Genomic DNA, 19,085 nt, shown 5'->3' with positions numbered 1-19,085 from the left:
TTCAACCAAAATATATTGTTGTGGTTTCTATAGACCAAAGGATGTTGTTGTTTTTACCTCTAGAGCCTTTTTCACCGTCAGCCCCGGGAGCACCTGTTGAATAATACCCACACATTCAGAATTGATAAGAGTGAAGAATTTCACTATTAGGTTGTCTATATTAGGACAGCCTGAGATTATTCTAGCAGCACAATCTTTTCTTCACTAATCTGTTCACTTACCTGCAGGTCCTTTGGATCCATTCGCTCCGTCTGGTCCTGGAAGTCCTCTTTGACCTGGGTCACCTATGGTGACGGAGAGGGTACATAACCACTATGAAATGTACTTACAACCCATTTTCACACCAGTTTATGTATATAGTGCATATTTCTTTCAATTATGTGTTATCTTAGAGAAGGGGGCGATAAGCAATAAAGAGGAGACACAAAGTTCTAAATCCCATGTGATTCTAACTATTCAGGGCAGACAGATACACACCTGTTGTTCCGCGGAGTCCTTTCTCTCCTAGATCGCCCTTATTTCCTGGAGGTCCAGCTGGTCCCTTCTCTCCTGGACGAGGAGAGAAACAATAGTCTTACTGATATGATCTTTGTTTAATGCTGCAATATGTAACTGCATGTCAATGCATGTCAAAAATGTCAAAAATGTTATAAAATGATTTGCATTTTAATGAGGGAAATAAGTATTTGACCCCTCTGCAAAACATGACTTAGTACTTGGTGGCAAAACCCTTGTTGGCAATCACAGAGGTCAGACGTTTCTTGTAGTTGGCCACCAGGTTTGCACACATCTCAGGAGGGATTTTGTCCCACTCCTCTTTGCAGATCTTCTCCAAGTCATTAAGGTTTCGAGGCTGACATTTGGCAACTCGAACATTCAGCTCCCTCCACAGATTTTCTATGGGATTAAGGTCTGGAGACTGGCTAGGCCACTCCAGGACCTTAATGTGCTTATTCTCGAGCCACTCCTTTGTTGCCTTGGCCGTGTGTTTTGGGTCATTGTCATGCTGGAATACCCATCCACGACTCATTTTCAATGCCCTGGCTGAGGGAAGGAGGTTCTCACCCAAGATTTGATGGTACATGGCCCCGTCCATCGTCCCTTTGATGTGGTGAAGTTGTTCTGTCCCCTTAGCAGAAAAACACCCCCAAAGCATAATGTTTCCACCTCCAAGTTTGACGGTGGGGATGGTGTTCTTGGGGTCATAGGCAGCATTCCTCCTCCTCCAAACACGGCGAGTTGAGTTGATGCCAAAGAGCTCCATTTTGGTCTCACCTGACCACAACACTTTCACCCAGTTGTCCTCTGAATCATTCAGATGTTCATTGGCAAACTTCAGACGGGCATGTATATGTGCTTTCTTGAACAGGGGGACCTTGCGGGCACTGCAGGATTTCAGTCATTCACGGCAAAGTGTGTTACCTATTGTTTACTTGGTGACTATGGTCCCAGCTGCCTTGAGATCATTGACAAGATCCTCCGTGTAGTTCTGGGCTGATTCCGCACCGTTCTCATGATCATTGCAACTCCACGAGGTGAGATCTTGCATGGAGCCCCAGGCCGAGGGAGATTGACAGTTCTTTTGTGTTTCTTCCATTTGCGAATAATCGCACCAACTGTTGTCACCTTCTCACCAACCTGCTTGGCGATGGTCTTGTAGCCCATTCCAGCCTTGTGTAGGTCTACAATCTTGTCCCTGATATCCTTGGAGAGCTCTTTGGTCTTGGCCATGGTGGAGAGTTTGGAATCTGATTGATTGATTGATTGCTTCTGTAGACAGGTGTCTTTTGTACAGGTAACAAGCTGCTTTTTTCTGGATTTTCGTTGTTGTTATTCTGTCTCTCACTGTTCAAATAAACCTACCATTAAAATGATAGACCGATCCTTTCTTTGTCAGTGGGCAAATGTATAAAATCAGCAGGGGATCAAATACTTTTTTCTCTCACTGTATGTTTCCATTCTTAAATTTCATTTTTGTGTCTTTTACTTTCAGTTTTTCAAACAGCTATTGGAAAGATACAGTACTTCACAGAGGTTTAGATGGCACAATGATTCTCTGCACAATTGCTTGTTTTGTCAGAAATTGAAATTAGGCGAACTATTACCATAATTTCCGGACTATTGAGCGCACCTGAATATAAGCCGCACACATGTCTATAAGCCGCAGGTGCCTACCGGTACATTGAAATAAATGAACTTTACACAGGCTTTAACGAAACACGGCTTGTAACAAAAATAAATAGGCTTTAACGAAACACGGCTTGTAACAAAAAATAAAAAATTAGCAGTAAGCTTTAGTTGTCTTTTTGCACTGAGTCAATTCCTCACGCTGCTGTTTCCAACGTCTTATCATTGACTCATTAAGACCAAGCTCCCATGCAGCAGCTCTATTTCCTTTTCCAACAGCCAGATCAATCGCCTTCAACTTGAAAGCTGCATCATATGCATTTCTCCGTGTCTTTGCCATGATGAGGGTGACAAAATGACTACCGTAATCAGAGTGATGGGAAGTTTGAGAGCGCTCGATTTAATCTAAACAGCAAACAAAAAAGTTGTTTGACCTTAACCCGTTCGGCAATTTCATTGGTCTAATGAAAGCTTCATGCTGCCAAAAAACTGACCACGTCACAGAATGTGTTTTTTTTTTTGAAAAAATATTTGAAAGCGGGAAAAATCCATATATTAGCTGCGTCATTGTTTAAGCCGCGAGGTTCAAAGCGTGGGAAAAAAGTTGCGGCTTATAGTCCGGAAATTACGGTAGACATTTTGCAACCAGAGAATGGCAGAGCAACTTCTGCATATTACACCTTTAAAGCTAGAATCCTCCATTGAAACAACAACAAAGCCACCTCCCCGCCCCTCTTTCACTAGAAAAGAATCGAAGGGATGGGGGCTGGTGAAATGTAACCACTCTCAAATTCATAGACAGCACTATGGATGTGTAACCTCTCCTCGCCCCATCCTCGCCTTGAACCAGGAACCCTCTGCCCATCCTCGAAGCATCGCTACCTATCACTCCACAAAAGCCACGGTCCTTGCAGAGCAAGGGAAACAACTACTTCAATGTCTCAGACTGAGTGACGTCACCAATTGAAACGCTACCGGTGCCCACTGCTAACTAGCTAACCATTTCACACTGGTTACAGATGCAAGGACTGACCATCCATGGTATCAAATGTATAGTTTTCACCATGTTTTGAGGCTATACAGTCTTTGTTTACATTTACGTTCTTTAGCCAAATGTTAGTAAAGCTTATTTTGGGGGTTCTGATGGGATATGACAGTTAAACTAAGCTCATGAGGCATTAATAAGTTATATTCTTCAAGAATCAATGGGTATATATCATAAATGTTAAGGTAAACAATGGATGTATCAACCAAGATTTCTAGCTATATTTGTAGCTTTCTCTTTGTGAATCTAAATCAAGTAAATAGGCCTGCGTACAACACAGTACTGTAAATCATCTCAACATGTTGGTCTAGAATACCTTTCGGTCCTGGAGCGCCTGCTTCACCTCGGAAACCCTGTGGACCAGGAGTTCCTAAAGAAAAGTGAGGAATACACAACTTTAGAGATCGCACGCTTGTGTCTTCTTCCAATACACTGGTACACAAAAAGGGCAAAGAGCACTCACCTGGGATACCTGTAGCACCCTGACCACCTACTGACCCTGGAAAACAAAAATAAATACACTTTCACAATGGTGGCCAACAGTTACATGTTGATGAATTACATTTACATTTTAGTAATTTAGCAGATGCTCTTATCCAGAGTGACTTACAATTAGTGATGGTTTAATGTATCTCATCAATCTAGATTGATGATGACCTTTGGCCTTACCTTTAGGCCCAACAGGTCCAGCAGTGCCAGCAGGTCCGGGCCCTCCGGGTTCACCAGGAGAACCTATGGCATCACATAACATTACATAAGAGCTTGAACAGGAACCCATCATTTTTTCTCTGAAGATATACCGTGACTAACTGTGACGCCATCAAATACAGTTATGAACATACCTTTGTCCCCTTTCTCTCCAAACCCTGGAGGACCAGGCTCTCCACGTGATCCCGTTGGTCCTTCTCGGCCCTTCTGGCCTGGGGGGCCCTCTGCACCAGCTTCACCTATTCACAGATGAGAAGAGATGCATTGTGGGAGTGAGAGTCTATACAGTACATTTCTTATTGGTTGCAAGATTGAGATCTTGTAATTTTAAGTCAAATTGTGTCCTTAAGCATTACCTGCATTTCCTTTAGGTCCCCTCGGGCCCTCCAGTCCACTGTGACCCATCTGACCTGGAGGACCTAAGGAAGAGAAGCCAAACATCAGTCTGCTATCATTAAGCAGATGATTATTTACTGTAGCCACTCCAGAATAAAACTAATAAAACGAGTAGTTTGTGTTTCTACCTGGTAGGCCAGGGAATCCATTATCACCTGAAATGAATGAATGAATTCCATTTGTACAGTATAACTCTAACATGTACAGCATTTGCTGTGTGACGTCATTGAAATGAAATGTAGGTTTATGGCTCACTAACCTTTGACTCCTGGACCACCTTGGTCACCTGAAATAAAACAGCTGAAATGTTAATCAACAGACACAGCCAAAACTTGCTCTCCCAATTCAGTTGGTTTCCATCTATGGATGGATGGATCCATCTACGTATGTTTCCATGTCCATGCAGTGGATGCCCTACAGTACCTTTGGTCCCAGGCTCTCCTCTCGCTCCTTTCATTGAGTGTGCAAGTGTTGCTGTAACAAATAAATAAACATTTTTGTCAATATATAGAATCCAATAAAAACCACACATGTATAAAATCTTTCAAAAATATTCATACAATTCACAGGTTTGCATGATTTGGGATTTTTGACTGAATCGTTCCTTTGATTTAATGGTTGAAAAGCTCAACATATACCCACAAAACACAAGGCTGGTGCACAGTGTAAGTTCTGGTTCTGGTTCTGTACCTCGTACAGTATCGGACTGCAGCTCAGTCCTGACTATCTGCTGTACTGCCCTTTGCAGAGCTACAGGGTCTTGGCCTGGTCCATTAGCTGATCCTGGACCTGCTCCTGCTGCCACTCCCAGATTGATACCATTATCAGAGCGGAGCAGTGTGGTCGAGGAGGGAGAGGAGGTCTTGTCTATGTATGCAGACTCCAGAGGGTCTATGATGTTGATGGCTGAGGAGGAGGAGAGGCGACTGGAATGGGCTGAGGAAGAGCTGGAGGCTTGTTCCAAGGCGTCCACACGAGCTTTAAGACGTTTGACTTCTTCGGCTGTAAGTGGTTGGAAGAGAGAGAGAGAGGGGGAGAAAATTGAGAGGGAAACAGAGAGAAACAAGGACAAAGATCGAGTGAGAAGCGAGAAACAGAGAAATGCAGGAGAGAAAGAACAGAGAAAAAAAACTGAGAGATTTACTTAGACACGGATGTAACTCTAGCTCTCTATGACAGACAACCACATCAATCAAACCACCCCAGTGCCCTACAGCTCCACTCCTCCTCTCTTACCCAGGGCGATGAGTCCCAGGAGGAGCCCCAGGAGGAGCAGAAGACCCAGCAGGAGGCCCAGCAGCCACTTCAACCAGGAGCAGCAGGACCAGAAGCCCAGACCTCCTCCAGACTCGTCCTTGTGTATCTCTGATCGAAGAGAGAGGTAGAGGACACGGAGGTCCAGAACCAGCATCAGTAGAGTATCATGAAGAATGCATAAGAATAGACATTTAGGGCTGAAGATTGTTACATTGGGATTCAGCCATTTCAATTTCAAAGTATAGTTAGACTATACCTGCATAGGTTGCTTTGTCTTTCGTTGACACTTTCATCAAGGATCCAGCTTTAAAAAACAGCAGTGGAAGAACAGTGTGTTAGTAACACAAGTCAAGGTGTGGTGAAAATGTCTATTCACTTCCGTTATCTACCGTTAGTTTCTGTTGTTCTGGCTGTAGCTGTCTCCACAAAGCTGGACACCTTCTTCTCCCTCTTCAGTGAGTCCTCAGAATAGGCTACAAAATGTGAAAAGGTAAGTAAACTTCACCATAACTCACAGACAACGGCTAACACTAAGACAGTGGGACTGTAGTATGTTATTGGGCATGGAAACATTTAAGATCTGTGGTACTGATGCACCAAGTCTGGATCCAACAGGACCCTGAACAACTTCAACCCCCAAAACATTAAACTTCTAAATAGTTGGTTAAATAGTTAGCCAAATAGCTACCCGGACTATCTGCATTTACCCTTTTTGCACTATCTGCATTTACCCTTTTTGTTGACTCATCACATACGCTGCTGCTACTGTTTATCATCTATCCTGTTGACTAGTCACTTTATTCTTATTTATATGTACATATTTACGTCAAGTACCTCCTATCTGCTGTTTACGAAGCATGTGACCAATAAAATGGTATTTGTTTTGAGTGATGCCTACCAATAGCAGTGCCAGCAGAGGAGAACTGTTTGCCGGTATCTTTGGCCATGATGAGTCTCTCCGTCTCCTTTTTGACGGGAGCTTTCTCTTTCTCCAGCAGCATGAATTTGTATTCTTTGGCGAAGACCTCTTCACTGGTAGGACTGCTGGGTGCCACTGAGAAATAGGCAGCAAAAACATTCAGTATAAACTGGTAAGTGTCATGAATACATGATAAGATAGAGTAGTAGAGGATATCATTTTACTGCAGTGGGCTAAATCAGGCTCACATCGAGTGTTTCTTGGTAGTCTTTAACAAATCTACTTTAAAACAAAAGTATATACCTCACACACACGGTTATGGGGCTCAAAAAAAGAAGACACGTACTATGTCAGATATAGAGTTGAAATGTATTACATTTTGAGTTTGCATCCCAATATTACAATTCATATACATCAAACAAGAGGAAAGATATTAATAACGTTCCACCCATGAGGCAACTAGACGGCGATTTGGTAATTTGACTGCAAGAATATACTTGTCTTCGTGCTGTAGCTGCTTGTACATATATACATCAAATCAAATGTTTTATGTCTATGGTTGCCCAATTGTTATCTATGCAAAACAAATCATTTTGGACTCACCTGTGGTTGTGGACACCCCTGTGCTTGTGACATTTTTCTGCACACCATAGACTGCCAAAAATAGAAAGACATGCAGGGTGAATTTAACATGATTTAAATACGTGTGAAATATAACTCCCACAATGAACATGGGCATTATTCTCTTGATCAAAAGGGATTTCTGAACACTCAACACTCCATTCATACCTGTTTGTGCGTTGACTCCATTAGCTGTTAGGATACCGCCAGTGGTGGTGGCCAGGTTATTCTGCATACCATGAACTAGAGTAGGACAAAGGACAGAAAATATTCAATACACTACTACTACTGAAAGTATCGGATTGGTGTCGACATGGGCTAGAGGGAGTTTCTATAGACCAGCAGGGATTGTCAAAAATTACAAAAAACTTTAAAGATCAATGTATCAAGATTTTGAAATATATTTCATTAAAACACATGTATTTCGTATTTTAAAATATAGAAATACGTTTGCAAGTAAATGGCCCAAACAGCAACAATATTCTCAGTAACGGTTACAGAAACATTTCACTTGCTATGACTGTGATATGTTGTTGTTTATCTACCTTAGTTGAATACACTGACTCTAAGTCACTCTGGAAAAGAGTGTCTGCAAAATGACCAAAATGTAAATTATGTGAACATACTGGGTATTATTATTGGCCTTGTTCTGGGGTAGAGCTCATTAGAATACTACTCAGCATGCTTTGCAATTGTACATTTTTACATATACATTTATAGTTAGTTAATTTAGCAGACGCTCTTATGACACCATAGTGCAATCAGACTTCTGATTCCAAGGCAGGGTGAAAGGGGGCCACAAAATTGTGAACCGATATAAAAAATGGCAGTGATGGGACAAGTACTCAATTGTCATGCTTGAGTAAAAGTAAAGATACCTTCATGGAAAATGACTCAAATAAAAGTGAAAGTCACCCAGTAAAATACTACTTGAGTAAAAATCTAAAAGTATTTGGTTTTAAATATACTTAAGTATCAAAAGTAAATGGAATTGCTAAAATGTACTTAAGTATCAAAAGTACAAATATAAATCATTTCAAATTCCTTATATTAAGCAAATCAGGCGCCACAATTTCATTTTTTTTCTTTTTATTGACAGATAGCCAGGGGCACACTCCAACACTCAGACATCATTTACAAACGAAGCATGTGTGTTTAGTGAGTCCGCCAGATCAGAGGCAGTAGGGATGACCAGGGATGATCTCTTGATAAGTGTTTCTCCTGTCAAAATGTAACGAGTACTTTTGGGTGTCAGGGAAATGTATGGAGTAAAAACTTCTTCATTTTCTTTTTACCAAAAATATTAAAAGTAAAATAAAGTACAGATACCCCAAAAAACGACTTAAGAGTACTTTAAAGTATTTTTACTTGAGTACTTTACACCACTGAAAAATGGTATAGAAAAGTATTCTGTATTTTAAAAATACAAATTACCGCTCTCTAAAGTATCTTATCACAAAATCCATTGGAGTGAAATTCAGCCCAGTGTAATACAAACGACTAAATAATTTAAATACATATTTCAAATACATGTAATACAAATACTGCCCATCTCTGCATACCAGTCACTTACTTTCAAATCTGTGAAGGGAAGGGAACAAGTGAACACTTTGGGAGAAAGGAAAGATTATTGGGACGCACCGATAGAGAGACGATAGATGTTGAGGGAGATGTTTACCAGTACTAGAGGCAGAGAGTCCAGAGTTCATGAATGTAGAGCTGAGAGCCAGGTTGTTCTGAAGCCCTGTGGCTGTAGAAACATTGACAAACACCCACATCGATTGAGTCACACCCACAGTAACATATACAGTACTCACTGACAATGAGAAAATTAGGAGACATTTTCTTTTTTATACTTTCTTATGATTTTTATGTCGCACACAAATCTAGTTCATTTTAATGATGTCTTTTTATCTCTTGGATTAAACCTGTTCAGTTATATAAATATCTTTGTTGATGGTGTGAAGGATTCATTTCAGATTACATTTCTGTTGGCACTATTATCACTCCGTATCATGCCATTCTTGTTACAGTAATTGTGACTGTATATTTGGTGTTGTCTATTGCTGACCTGTGAGTGTGGTGGGTGAGTGTTGGAGGGTGGAGGTGGGGGATCGGTTGATGGCGTTGCTGTGGTAACCATAGCCTCCAGCAGTGGGGCCTGACCACACGTAGGAAGGCATTCCTGAGTCCAGGGTGGCACTGTCGTACTGGCCTGGGAGAGAGGGAAAGGGTTAACTGGTTTTTTGTATGTTTATGTATGTGTATTTAACCTTTATTTAACCTTTATTTAACCAGGTGAGTCAGTTAAGAAAATATTCTGGCCATCTAATGCATCAGTGATTATTTATGTACTTTCTTACTTGTGTAATTACCACTTATGTACCTATTCATTTATTTATTACAGCATTTATTCATTTACCTAGTTTTATCATGATTATATTCGTGAGGGTGTGTACCTGACTGGGAGCTGTTTGGCCTGGTTCTGGTCTCTACGCTGGCCTTCCTGGGGATAGGGAGGGTGCTGGTGGGGGAGCGAGGGGGGCTGATGCTGCTGGAGCGACTCCCCTTCAGCAGCCGCTTCACATCATCCAGCTCCGTCCCTACACGCCACGGGGGAACAGACTCTAGTGTCATCTAACGTCACTTAGGAAATGTACAGTGTGCAGGCTTTACAAATGTTTTTTAATTCTAAAGGCCGATTCTTATCAAACTGTATTCATCTTCCATATTCAGCTTATCTTCAAGCATCCACGTTCCATTTCCTTTATAGGTTTTCTGACCGAGTCATATTGTCTCCCTATTTGTTGAAGTCAAACTAATATCATCTTGGTCCACGTGTATTTTCCAGGGCAGATCGGGTGAGTCATAGGTTAGTGATAAGAGCCCGCGTGATATTAGGCAACTCACATCTTTTGGCTGTGGGGGAGGCACTCTGCAGTCTGCATCTGATCTCACTCTCTGGAACAGGACACACAGAATAGAATAGAATAGAAAAGTATAGAATAGATTCGAATAGAGTAGTGTAGTGTAATCAGATGTGTTCTATTAGCCACTTAAAATTGCAAAAAAAAAGAACAAGTGCATTCTGCGGTAGTGTGTGGTCTGATTGATGGTGCTGTGCGCTAACAGCGAGTACCTCTGCTGTGGCTCCGCCCTCTGGTGTGTGTACTGGCAGCTGCACTTTCTGCAGCTGAAACAATCAATTATCAAAAATCAATTGTCATTTTCAAAATCCACTTTTATTAAACATAGGAATTAAAAACATTTTGATGTCACATTTAAGATTGGTAGTTACCATACTCTCTCCTTGTGTATTCCGGAGATGAGTTTCCACTGGATCTTCCTGAATACACAGAAGAAAAACACCACTATTGATTACTTTTCTTTCTTCATGTCATAACTGAAGTCATACTTCAACTTCTTAATGATATTCTTAATGACATTATTATTGATATCTGCACCTGTACTAAAGAGCCTCAGAGGACCTTAAGTAGGGCCAGTAGTTTCCTGACCACATGACATGACCAAGAAATGGTTGCGCTCCCTCCATCAGACGTTGCATGCATCAACCAATGGTTACATGCCACGTCATGGACTGTGTCATTCACCGACAGATTGTTGTAACATATGATGTGGTCTGCTAATATGTAAAATACCTATCCAGGCGTTGTAAGATCTGGCAGGCATCAGCAACACCTGGGCAGAGGAAAGCGCCCGATATATGATCTTAGGTACCCAGAGGTTATGTGGTCAGGAAAACAATCCTAGCCCTGGATATAAGGCTACATTCATAACCAAGTGGGAAGGTGGTATTTACCACATATGACTGGGAAAAGTCCACTTGAACGCCCCTCCAACTAGTAATTACAAGTAGGAACCTCGACTATTATCCCTGAGCTTCGACTTCTCCCACATGCTGACCTCTGACATCTACTAAGGAAATGACCTTGATAACAGCATTTTCAGCAGTTAAATGCAACAACAAAACATTATTTTAAAAAAGCAATCTATTAATACGGTTTTTGAACACTATAATTAGTTTACAAGCACATATAGCTGTACGTTTAGATTATGGTTGACGCAGCTTGTTGGCCATTAGCCAATCTGTGTTTCTCAATGAGTTCAAAGAACTTGCATGCATCCAACTGGTATTTATGACTTCACAACAGGTAATTACCACCTTCCCACTTGGTTATGAACGCAGCATATGAATAGGGTTAACCTTTGACCTTTGACCTTGTCACTGACCTTCGTAGCCCTTGGAGCGGGCGATCATGGTGGTGGTCATGCTCTTTCTCTCCATGGCGGGGGGGGAGTAGCTGACAGCAGAGGATGCAGACCCCTGTGCCCCGCCCCTCTTCACGCCCCCTGAACCCGCCCCCGCCAAGGAGCTGTAGTTGGACCTGGTAACCTTGGAAACGGTTACAGAGCCCAAGCCGCCGGCCGACATTTTGGCACTAGAAGAATCCCCTCCTCCTATTCCGGTACCAGAACTAGAGGCAAAACCAGAACTAGAACCAGAACTGGAACCAGTGACAAAACCGCCTCCACCTCCTCCTGCTCCTGCTCCTTTGGAACTAGAGATAAAACCAGAACTGGAACCACCAGAACTGGAACCAGTGAAAAAACTGGAACTGGAGCTAGACATAAGACCCCCTCCAGAAACAGAGAGGGAGCCGCTGGTCTTGCTCTCCCCGAACGATGCCCCCGAAGCCCCTGAAGACCGAAAAGCTGCGCCAGAGGCCCCTGAAGCACCGGAGGATAAAGAGGGGGACTCTATAGTGGTAATGGTGTTTGATTTGCTGACTGATCCCCCTCCGTACCCAGACTTAGCTCCACCCCCAGACCCGGCTGCAGCAGAGGAGGATACTAGCACTGAGCTACTGCCTCCTGTGATGGCTCTACTGGTAGAATCTCCTCCTCCAGTAGAGGGCAGCGCACTCCTCGAAGAGAGACCACCTGAGGCTAGAAGAGGAAAGGAGAAAAATAATGATTAGGACTTATACAGAGCTTCGAGAAAGTGACTTTTTCTTATACAGTAGCCTGACATATAACAATGTAGCCAGGGGGGTCATGCACCCCCAAAATCTGAGGGGGCACAAAGGACCTGAGGATGGCTGGGGGTATGGAAGGGGACATTTTTCAAACGCTTGAAACAGTTTTTTCCTGAAATCTAGAGCCATTATCATTATGCTTAATTATATGTAAAAAATATGTATATTTTTCTGCATATCTAAGCATACCTTCTGACTGGTGTGTTTTTTTTCTCTGCTAAAATATGGGTAAAAGATTGAAAGGAATGTGAGTCTTATTCAGTACATTTAGTTATTGCTTGCTTTTCTAAAGTCTACAAACTTTGCCAGCAGGCATGCCAGCTAAGATAGTTAGACATGCTAGCTACTCTACCTTGATTGATAGCCTGAAATTGCTTCATGGTAGCTAGTTACAAGGTTGGGAGATTGGCAACCTATCTGGGCTAGCTAAAGCCAACTTTATAAAATTGCTAAGTGGCTAGTAATATTACAGAGAATAAACAATCAACAAAAAAGTATATATATATACATATATTTATATAGGACAAATCTATGGGGGCACTTGCCCCTGTGCCCTCTATGGGCATGACACCGCTGAATGTAGCTTAGCTGTCTATATATCTATTGAATCCTATAAGTAATGGATTATATATCAGTGACCATAGGAGTTCTATAGGAGCATCTAAACTCTTTCGTTGGAAGAGTTAGGCTGTGATTGACAGTACAAGAAAAACTGCCTATTACATGATTCTGACTGCAGTCCAAATGAGCAGGTGTTAGAAAACTGTTACACTGTGCCAAAAAAAGAAAAATACCACTGATGTTTTTTGGGATATAGATTATTTTTTAAATCTAGAATTTTTCCACTGGCGCTCTGTCTGAGCATGTCTTGAACATGTTATGGCATAGCTACTGCTGCTGCTACCACTGCTCTGAGAGATGACCTTCCTCTCCACAACTGAAACTCCACTAGAACTGCTGGAGGAAAGCTCTTCTGGTTGTAGATGACAGAGTTAGTGATTCCCTCTTGTGGAGAAATTAGGTACAGTCAGAGACCAATGCTGAGGACACGGGTCCTGTTCAGTGGTGGTTAAAGTACCCAAATGTCATACTCGAGTGAAAAGTAAAGATACCTTAATAGAAAATTACTCAAGTAAAAGTGAAAGTCACCCAGTAAAATACTACTTGAGTAAAAGTCTAAAAGTATTTGGTTTAAAATATACTTAAGTATCAAAAGTGAAAGTATAAATCATTTGAAATTCCTTTTATTAAGCAAGCCAGACAGAACCATTTTCTTGTTTTTAAAATGTACGGATAGCCAGGGACACACTCCAACACTCAGACATCATTTGCAAATGAAGTATGTGTATTTAGTGATTCTGCCAGATCAAAGGCAGTAGGGATGACCAGGGATGTTCTCTTGAGAAGGGTGTGAATTTAACAATTTTCCTGTCCTGCTAAGTATTCAAAATGTAACAAGTACTTTTGGGTGTCAGGTAAAATGTATGGAGTAAAAAGTACATTATTTTCTTTAGGAAGGTAGTAAAGTAAAAGTAAAAGTTGTCAAAACTATAAATAGTAAAGTAAAGTACAAATAGCCAAAAAATCTACTTAAGTAGTACTTTCAAGTATTTTTACTTAAGTACTTTACACCACTGGTCCTGTTCAAATACTTTAGAAATGCATCCTCCTTTTTTTTCTCCTTTAGGTAAGCACAGATCTATGAGTGATTGGATAGGTGTAAGCAAGGTTACCACCCATTTACTTCACCAATCTACTATCCATTCAGATCTGTGATTACATCAAGGAAGGTAGGAAGGAAGGATGCATTTCTGAAGTAATCGAACAAGGCCCCAGACTGCTGAAAATTATCATGAATAATCTTCACTACCAATAATGATAGTATGAAAAACATTTTTTAAATGAATTATAGAAACTCAACGTTTGGATGGACAGAGGATAAATTCATTATGGGATATTATATTCACAGGTACATGTAGTGTGTATAAATGATGAAAACCTTCAGAAAGGACACAACTCACTTGGCGGCAGTGATGTCAACCGGGTTGTTGTGGTTACTGTTTCTTTGACGACTATAAAAAAAAAAGATATATTGACAATTCATAAATAGGTTTCATGGTAAAATGTATTCCTGGCCAATACACTTGTAATAATCTATTTGAAGAGTACCAGGTTCAGTATAATGGTACACTCCAATAATGTGTTGTGGCTGATAGGTGATATATATTTGGTCAATGAGAACGACTACAAAAAGACAAATCTGTATTTGTGTGTGTCATTCCAAACCTTCAGTCTGTATCAAAATCAAAACAAGCTTCAAAACAAGATTCTTCTAACAAAGCCAAAAAAGCAAAGCAAAATAAAACATGTATTTTCTCTACAATATTCAATGACTTCTTACCCTTGCCACCGGCACCAGCATTTACAATCTTGGTTGTCGTTAGATTGTCCATCCCATGTTAACTGTTTCAAAACAGAACATGTATTTCTTTTTAAATCATTTATCACACTGGTGCATGCAGAAAAATCTAAGGGAGTTACTGTATGGAAATATCAAACTAACTAACAGGACTTCAAACTATATAGATTTGTCAGAATTTGTATTTTTTATGGCATTTTTACAAAGTATTTCTCCATATTTGGCATTATGTACTACTAGTAATCTCTCGCTCTCTTTTTTTATTTATCTCTCTCTCTCTGTTTCTCTCGCTCTCACGCTCACACTCTCTCTCTCTCTCTCTCTCTCTGCTATAAACATTCCAAAGATCCCTGATTGAGAATGTGTTGTTGATTTAAGCGGAGAGCCTAGCCTTGGGCAAGCCAAGGTGTGTACTATATATTGTCTTCACCCGCTATTGTCTTCACCCGCTAAATGAGAGCTCTATTTATATCCAATAGGGAGCAGTGATTTACTGGCGGTGCCTATAGATTTTCCGGTGAAACTGAAAGGAACTCAGACTGAAATCAGATCTGGGTGATGAAATTATTTATAAGTTAAGTTCACTATACCACTGATACAAGATTTCAGTCATGGCCAAAGGCTCCTGTCTAATAACATAACATGACATAACATAGCATAACACAGCATAGCATAACATAGCATAACATAACATAACATGACTTAACATATGATCTGACACAACAGCATCTCTTGGGCGGGTCGTTTCAATAGCATTGACTGATGGATGTAGTGTGGACAGGTTCTACAGCAAAACCATGGTCAGCGTAAGGATTTAGCCTACACTAGGAAGGATGAAACTGTAAAAATGTACAAATACACTGGCCCCAAATGGATGCTAATGGATATAAATATTGGGAAAATACAGTATATATTATTCTAATGTAAGCTCATCTTCTTATTAAAGAACAAAAATGTAATCCTCTCTCTAACTTGTCAGTGTTATTTATTGTGGACGCTAACATGAACAAGGCCAGACCTGTGTGGATTCCTTATTGGCTGCCTCAATTATTCTCATCATCCAAATAAGCCTGAACTTACAATTTCCATGTAGATTTTTTTAATTGACTACTTGAATCATTTGAACGCATACTTGAATACTGAATTCTATGTGATATTATGATGTATTATAAATACTGAATAGGCTACTACTTGAATCACTGTCATTCAGAAATTCATATAAACTATTGAATATGAAATATGACCACTTGTAAAGTAATTAATGCTACCCCCACATGGTACACAAAGGTATCATGTTACATAGTAGATGACCTATGACCTCTAATTAGCATCACCAGGTCAGGAGGGCAGTCTATGTGTGCATCCAAAATGGCACCCTATTCCTATAGGCAATCCAGAGCCCTATGGACCCTGGTCAAAAGTAGTGCACCATATATGTAGTGACTATTTACTCTAGGGTGCCAATTCAGACACTTAACACACAAATACCTGAGGCAAATAGGATTATCTATACAAATAGATACAGATCAAATCATCCCTATGTGGTGGTGATGACCGTCAAACATAGTTCAATTACTTGTTTTTTGCCCTCAAGAAAAGCAGAGAAAGACGTTGAGGTTGAGAGAAGGAAGTATCAGTTGCCATAGGCTGTGTGCACACGTATCTCACACCTGTGTATCACCCCTTCAGTTACAGGCTATTTGCAACACTCTCCCTTCCACAGCCACATATTGGTGACAGGAGACCTCTTACCGCTGCAGATGTATCCGTTTACCTCTTTGATGTATATGAAAAAAACACTGGCATACTAAGCACTGAATCCATCACAGTCTTGATACGGTGCTATACTACCTAATTGGCACATTGGATTTGGGATTGCAATTAAATGAGGAAATTATAATTAAGGGTAGGCATAATTACCGGAAGGCATAATTTGGCAACAATTAGGCATAATATCTCAAAGGGCTTAACTATGCAGACAGCAACACAATTATTCCAAGCGGCTCTTGAATTTGGAGGGATGAACATGTGAATGTGATCCAAAACAATAAATCAGCATTCCTCCCCAAAATGTGTAATGAATGTGTTATTAGGTCTACACATGTGAGACATAAACAGGGGATAGATGAGTACTGCCTCTATTTGGATTGTAAAACAATTTGGATTGTAAAAAATAAATACAAAATAATTATGCCTACCTCTGTTTTCCAAAGATTATCTTCCTCTCCTCTCTCCTCTATTTTCACAGAAAATGATTTGATAGCACCAGCGATCCTATGTGCTACTGCAGTATCTCCAGGTGCGTTATGGATACGGTGAGCGGTGTTCATGCGCTGTATGTGCCTGGCCCGTTTATGTATGAGTCTTTTCTCATTGCTTCTACCGTACCAACATGTTGGAACAAAACAGCTGGAACGGTGCTGTAACTTCAGCCGGTGACAGACACTGCGTTTGGAGAGGGGAGTGATGCCCAGGGAAAGGAAAAGTAGATGGGTGGATGAAATACTGTAAATGATTTCATAAAATATGGATGGATTTGCATAATTATTTATATTTTTCTATATAAGAGACATAGGCTATTCTAGTCCATTTGGGATATTTACATTTTCTATAGCAAGGAAGTAGCATATTACATTGCTGCATTTTGCACTGCATGGCCTATTATGCAGTTGAATTTGAACTTGAAGTTGAAAAAAGTGAAAAATACAATTAAAATATATCTGGATAATTCTGAACGTTAACATGGAAAGAGGAAAATAACTGCATTATTTTAAATCTGGAAATGTAAAAAACATGACATAGTCTACTCATAGGTCCATGTGCAACGCCTAGGCTACTGTGATGGTGTTTTATTTTGAGTTGTGTGGGAATCATAAAGTAGCGTCAAATTCCACACTGTGTATCCAAATGGCCATTTCTTTATTTTTATTTGGTTGGGCAGTGAATGGTACATAACTTCCTTGCTCATCATAAGGCTATCTATCATGTAATCACACAAATGAACTAAGGAGAAAGCTTCTGAATATAAGACACAGGTGAGGGTGTATATTTGCACGGATGAGTTTGTTGGCATGCTTGAATCTAGGAGAGTCAGTGAGGCCTGTTGTTGAAGTGTATTACGTTCACATGGTGTCAGACTCCCACCTGAACCAGGAATGCACTATGGCCTCTATTTATATCCAGTGTAGCTGAGAAAAACAATACATATTTGCACTGTTTTCCCTCCCCAAGCATCCGGATCTTACAGTGATTAGACAAAAAAGTATATTTAAAGGTAGTAGTGATTTGAGATTCTACAGTGAAATGATTTTAATACAACCATGTACACTCCCACCTGTTTTTCTCCTAAAGTTTAGGCTGTTGTTATTGGCTGTGCATGAATTACTGACAAAAAGGCATTTGTCTTTTCCTAACTGTAAGAAAAACGTCTGAGAGCAAGACATTTATGTCAATACAGCCATTTCCATGTTTAAAACCGCTAAAGCTGTCTGACTTCGACCCTGTTTCTGCAACCCACTTATCTCTCAAGTTGTTCGATTCCCAGAACACTCATTTGTTGTTTAGCCAAGTCTTTCTAAGAATTGTGTCAGATTTTGTACGTTTGATGGAGTTGAAATCGCTCAACATGACAGTGTCGTTGTCTGAACAAGTCTGAGTGAGACATCCTGAGTGAAATGGGTTGTCAAATTCTTTAGTGACAGATAAGCGTCCATTTTGATCATTCAACACTCATGGAGTTCTCTGGACTATAAAAATATATACAGTAGCCTCAAATGATTTGTTTCCTTTTTTTCTACATTCTTTGCAATCCTATCTACAGTAGGGGAAAAAAGTATTTGATCCCCTGCTGATTTTGTACGTTTGCCCACTGACAAAGAAATGATCAGTCTATAATTTTAATGGTAGGTTTATTTGAACAGTGAGAGACAGAATAACAACAAAAAAATCCAGAAAAAAACGCATGTCAAAATTGTTAGAAAATGATTTGCATTTTAATGAGGGAAATAAGTATTTGACCCCTCTGCAAAACATGACTTAGTACTTGGTGGCAAAACCCTTGTTGGCAATCACAGAGGTTAGATGTTTCTTGTAGTTGGCCACCAGGTTTGCACACATCTCAGGAGGGATTTTGTCCCACTCCTCTTTGCAGATCTTCTCCAAGTCATTAAAGTTTCGAGGCTGACGTTTGGCAACTCGAACCTTCAGCTCCCTCCACAGATTTTCTATGGGATTAAGGTCTGGAGACTGGCTAGGCCACTCCAGGACCTTAATGTGCTTCTTCTTGAGCCACTCCTTTGTTGCCTTGGCTGTGTGTTTTGGGTCATTGTCATGCTGGAATACCCATCCACGACGCATTTTCAATGCCCTGGCTGAGGGAAGGAGGTTCTCACCCAAGATTTGACGGTACATGGCCCCGTCCATCGTCCCTTTGATGCGGTGAAGTTGTCCTGTCCCCTTAGCAGAAAAACACCCCCAAAGCATAATGTTTCCACCTCCATGTTTGACGGTGGAGATGGTGTTCTTGTGGTCATAGGC

The 19,085-nt window shown here is 40.7% G+C and overlaps 1 protein-coding gene across 3 annotated transcripts in view; it reads right to left on the bottom strand.

Moving 5' to 3' along the window:
• The window catches only part of LOC106564695 (collagen alpha-1(XVII) chain), a 29,127-nt gene extending 12,143 nt beyond the window's left edge, over positions 1-16,984 (bottom strand). For all 3 annotated transcript variants that reach the window (XM_045691184.1, XM_045691185.1, XM_045691183.1), the window contains exons 1-28: positions 16,748-16,984; positions 14,532-14,593; positions 14,152-14,202; positions 11,325-12,041; positions 10,372-10,419; positions 10,213-10,266; positions 9,984-10,034; positions 9,533-9,676; positions 9,145-9,288; positions 8,752-8,823; positions 7,242-7,316; positions 7,056-7,106; positions 6,432-6,587; positions 5,923-6,006; positions 5,790-5,837; positions 5,513-5,641; positions 4,967-5,278; positions 4,700-4,750; positions 4,536-4,562; positions 4,405-4,431; positions 4,237-4,299; positions 4,015-4,119; positions 3,842-3,904; positions 3,636-3,671; positions 3,489-3,542; positions 478-549; positions 222-284; positions 58-93 (exon numbers count right to left, since the gene is read on the bottom strand). In XM_045691184.1, the coding sequence (XP_045547140.1) occupies positions 58-93; positions 222-284; positions 478-549; positions 3,489-3,542; positions 3,636-3,671; positions 3,842-3,904; positions 4,015-4,119; positions 4,237-4,299; positions 4,405-4,431; positions 4,536-4,562; positions 4,700-4,750; positions 4,967-5,278; positions 5,513-5,641; positions 5,790-5,837; positions 5,923-6,006; positions 6,432-6,587; positions 7,056-7,106; positions 7,242-7,316; positions 8,752-8,823; positions 9,145-9,288; positions 9,533-9,676; positions 9,984-10,034; positions 10,213-10,266; positions 10,372-10,419; positions 11,325-12,041; positions 14,152-14,202; positions 14,532-14,583 (2,785 nt within the window). In that variant the 5' untranslated portion in view covers positions 14,584-14,593; positions 16,748-16,984. The remainder of the gene's footprint in view (positions 1-57; positions 94-221; positions 285-477; positions 550-3,488; positions 3,543-3,635; positions 3,672-3,841; positions 3,905-4,014; positions 4,120-4,236; positions 4,300-4,404; positions 4,432-4,535; positions 4,563-4,699; positions 4,751-4,966; positions 5,279-5,512; positions 5,642-5,789; positions 5,838-5,922; positions 6,007-6,431; positions 6,588-7,055; positions 7,107-7,241; positions 7,317-8,751; positions 8,824-9,144; positions 9,289-9,532; positions 9,677-9,983; positions 10,035-10,212; positions 10,267-10,371; positions 10,420-11,324; positions 12,042-14,151; positions 14,203-14,531; positions 14,594-16,747) is intronic.
• Between the last annotated feature and the right edge of the window lie 2,101 nt (positions 16,985-19,085).

Source organism: Salmo salar, chromosome ssa12, assembly GCF_905237065.1.
Source record: "Salmo salar chromosome ssa12, Ssal_v3.1, whole genome shotgun sequence".
In the NCBI taxonomy this organism is placed as follows: Eukaryota; Metazoa; Chordata; class Actinopteri; order Salmoniformes; family Salmonidae; genus Salmo; species Salmo salar.
The sequence above is the reverse complement of the archived record's forward strand: the minus strand, read 5'-3'. Positions and strand labels throughout refer to the sequence as shown.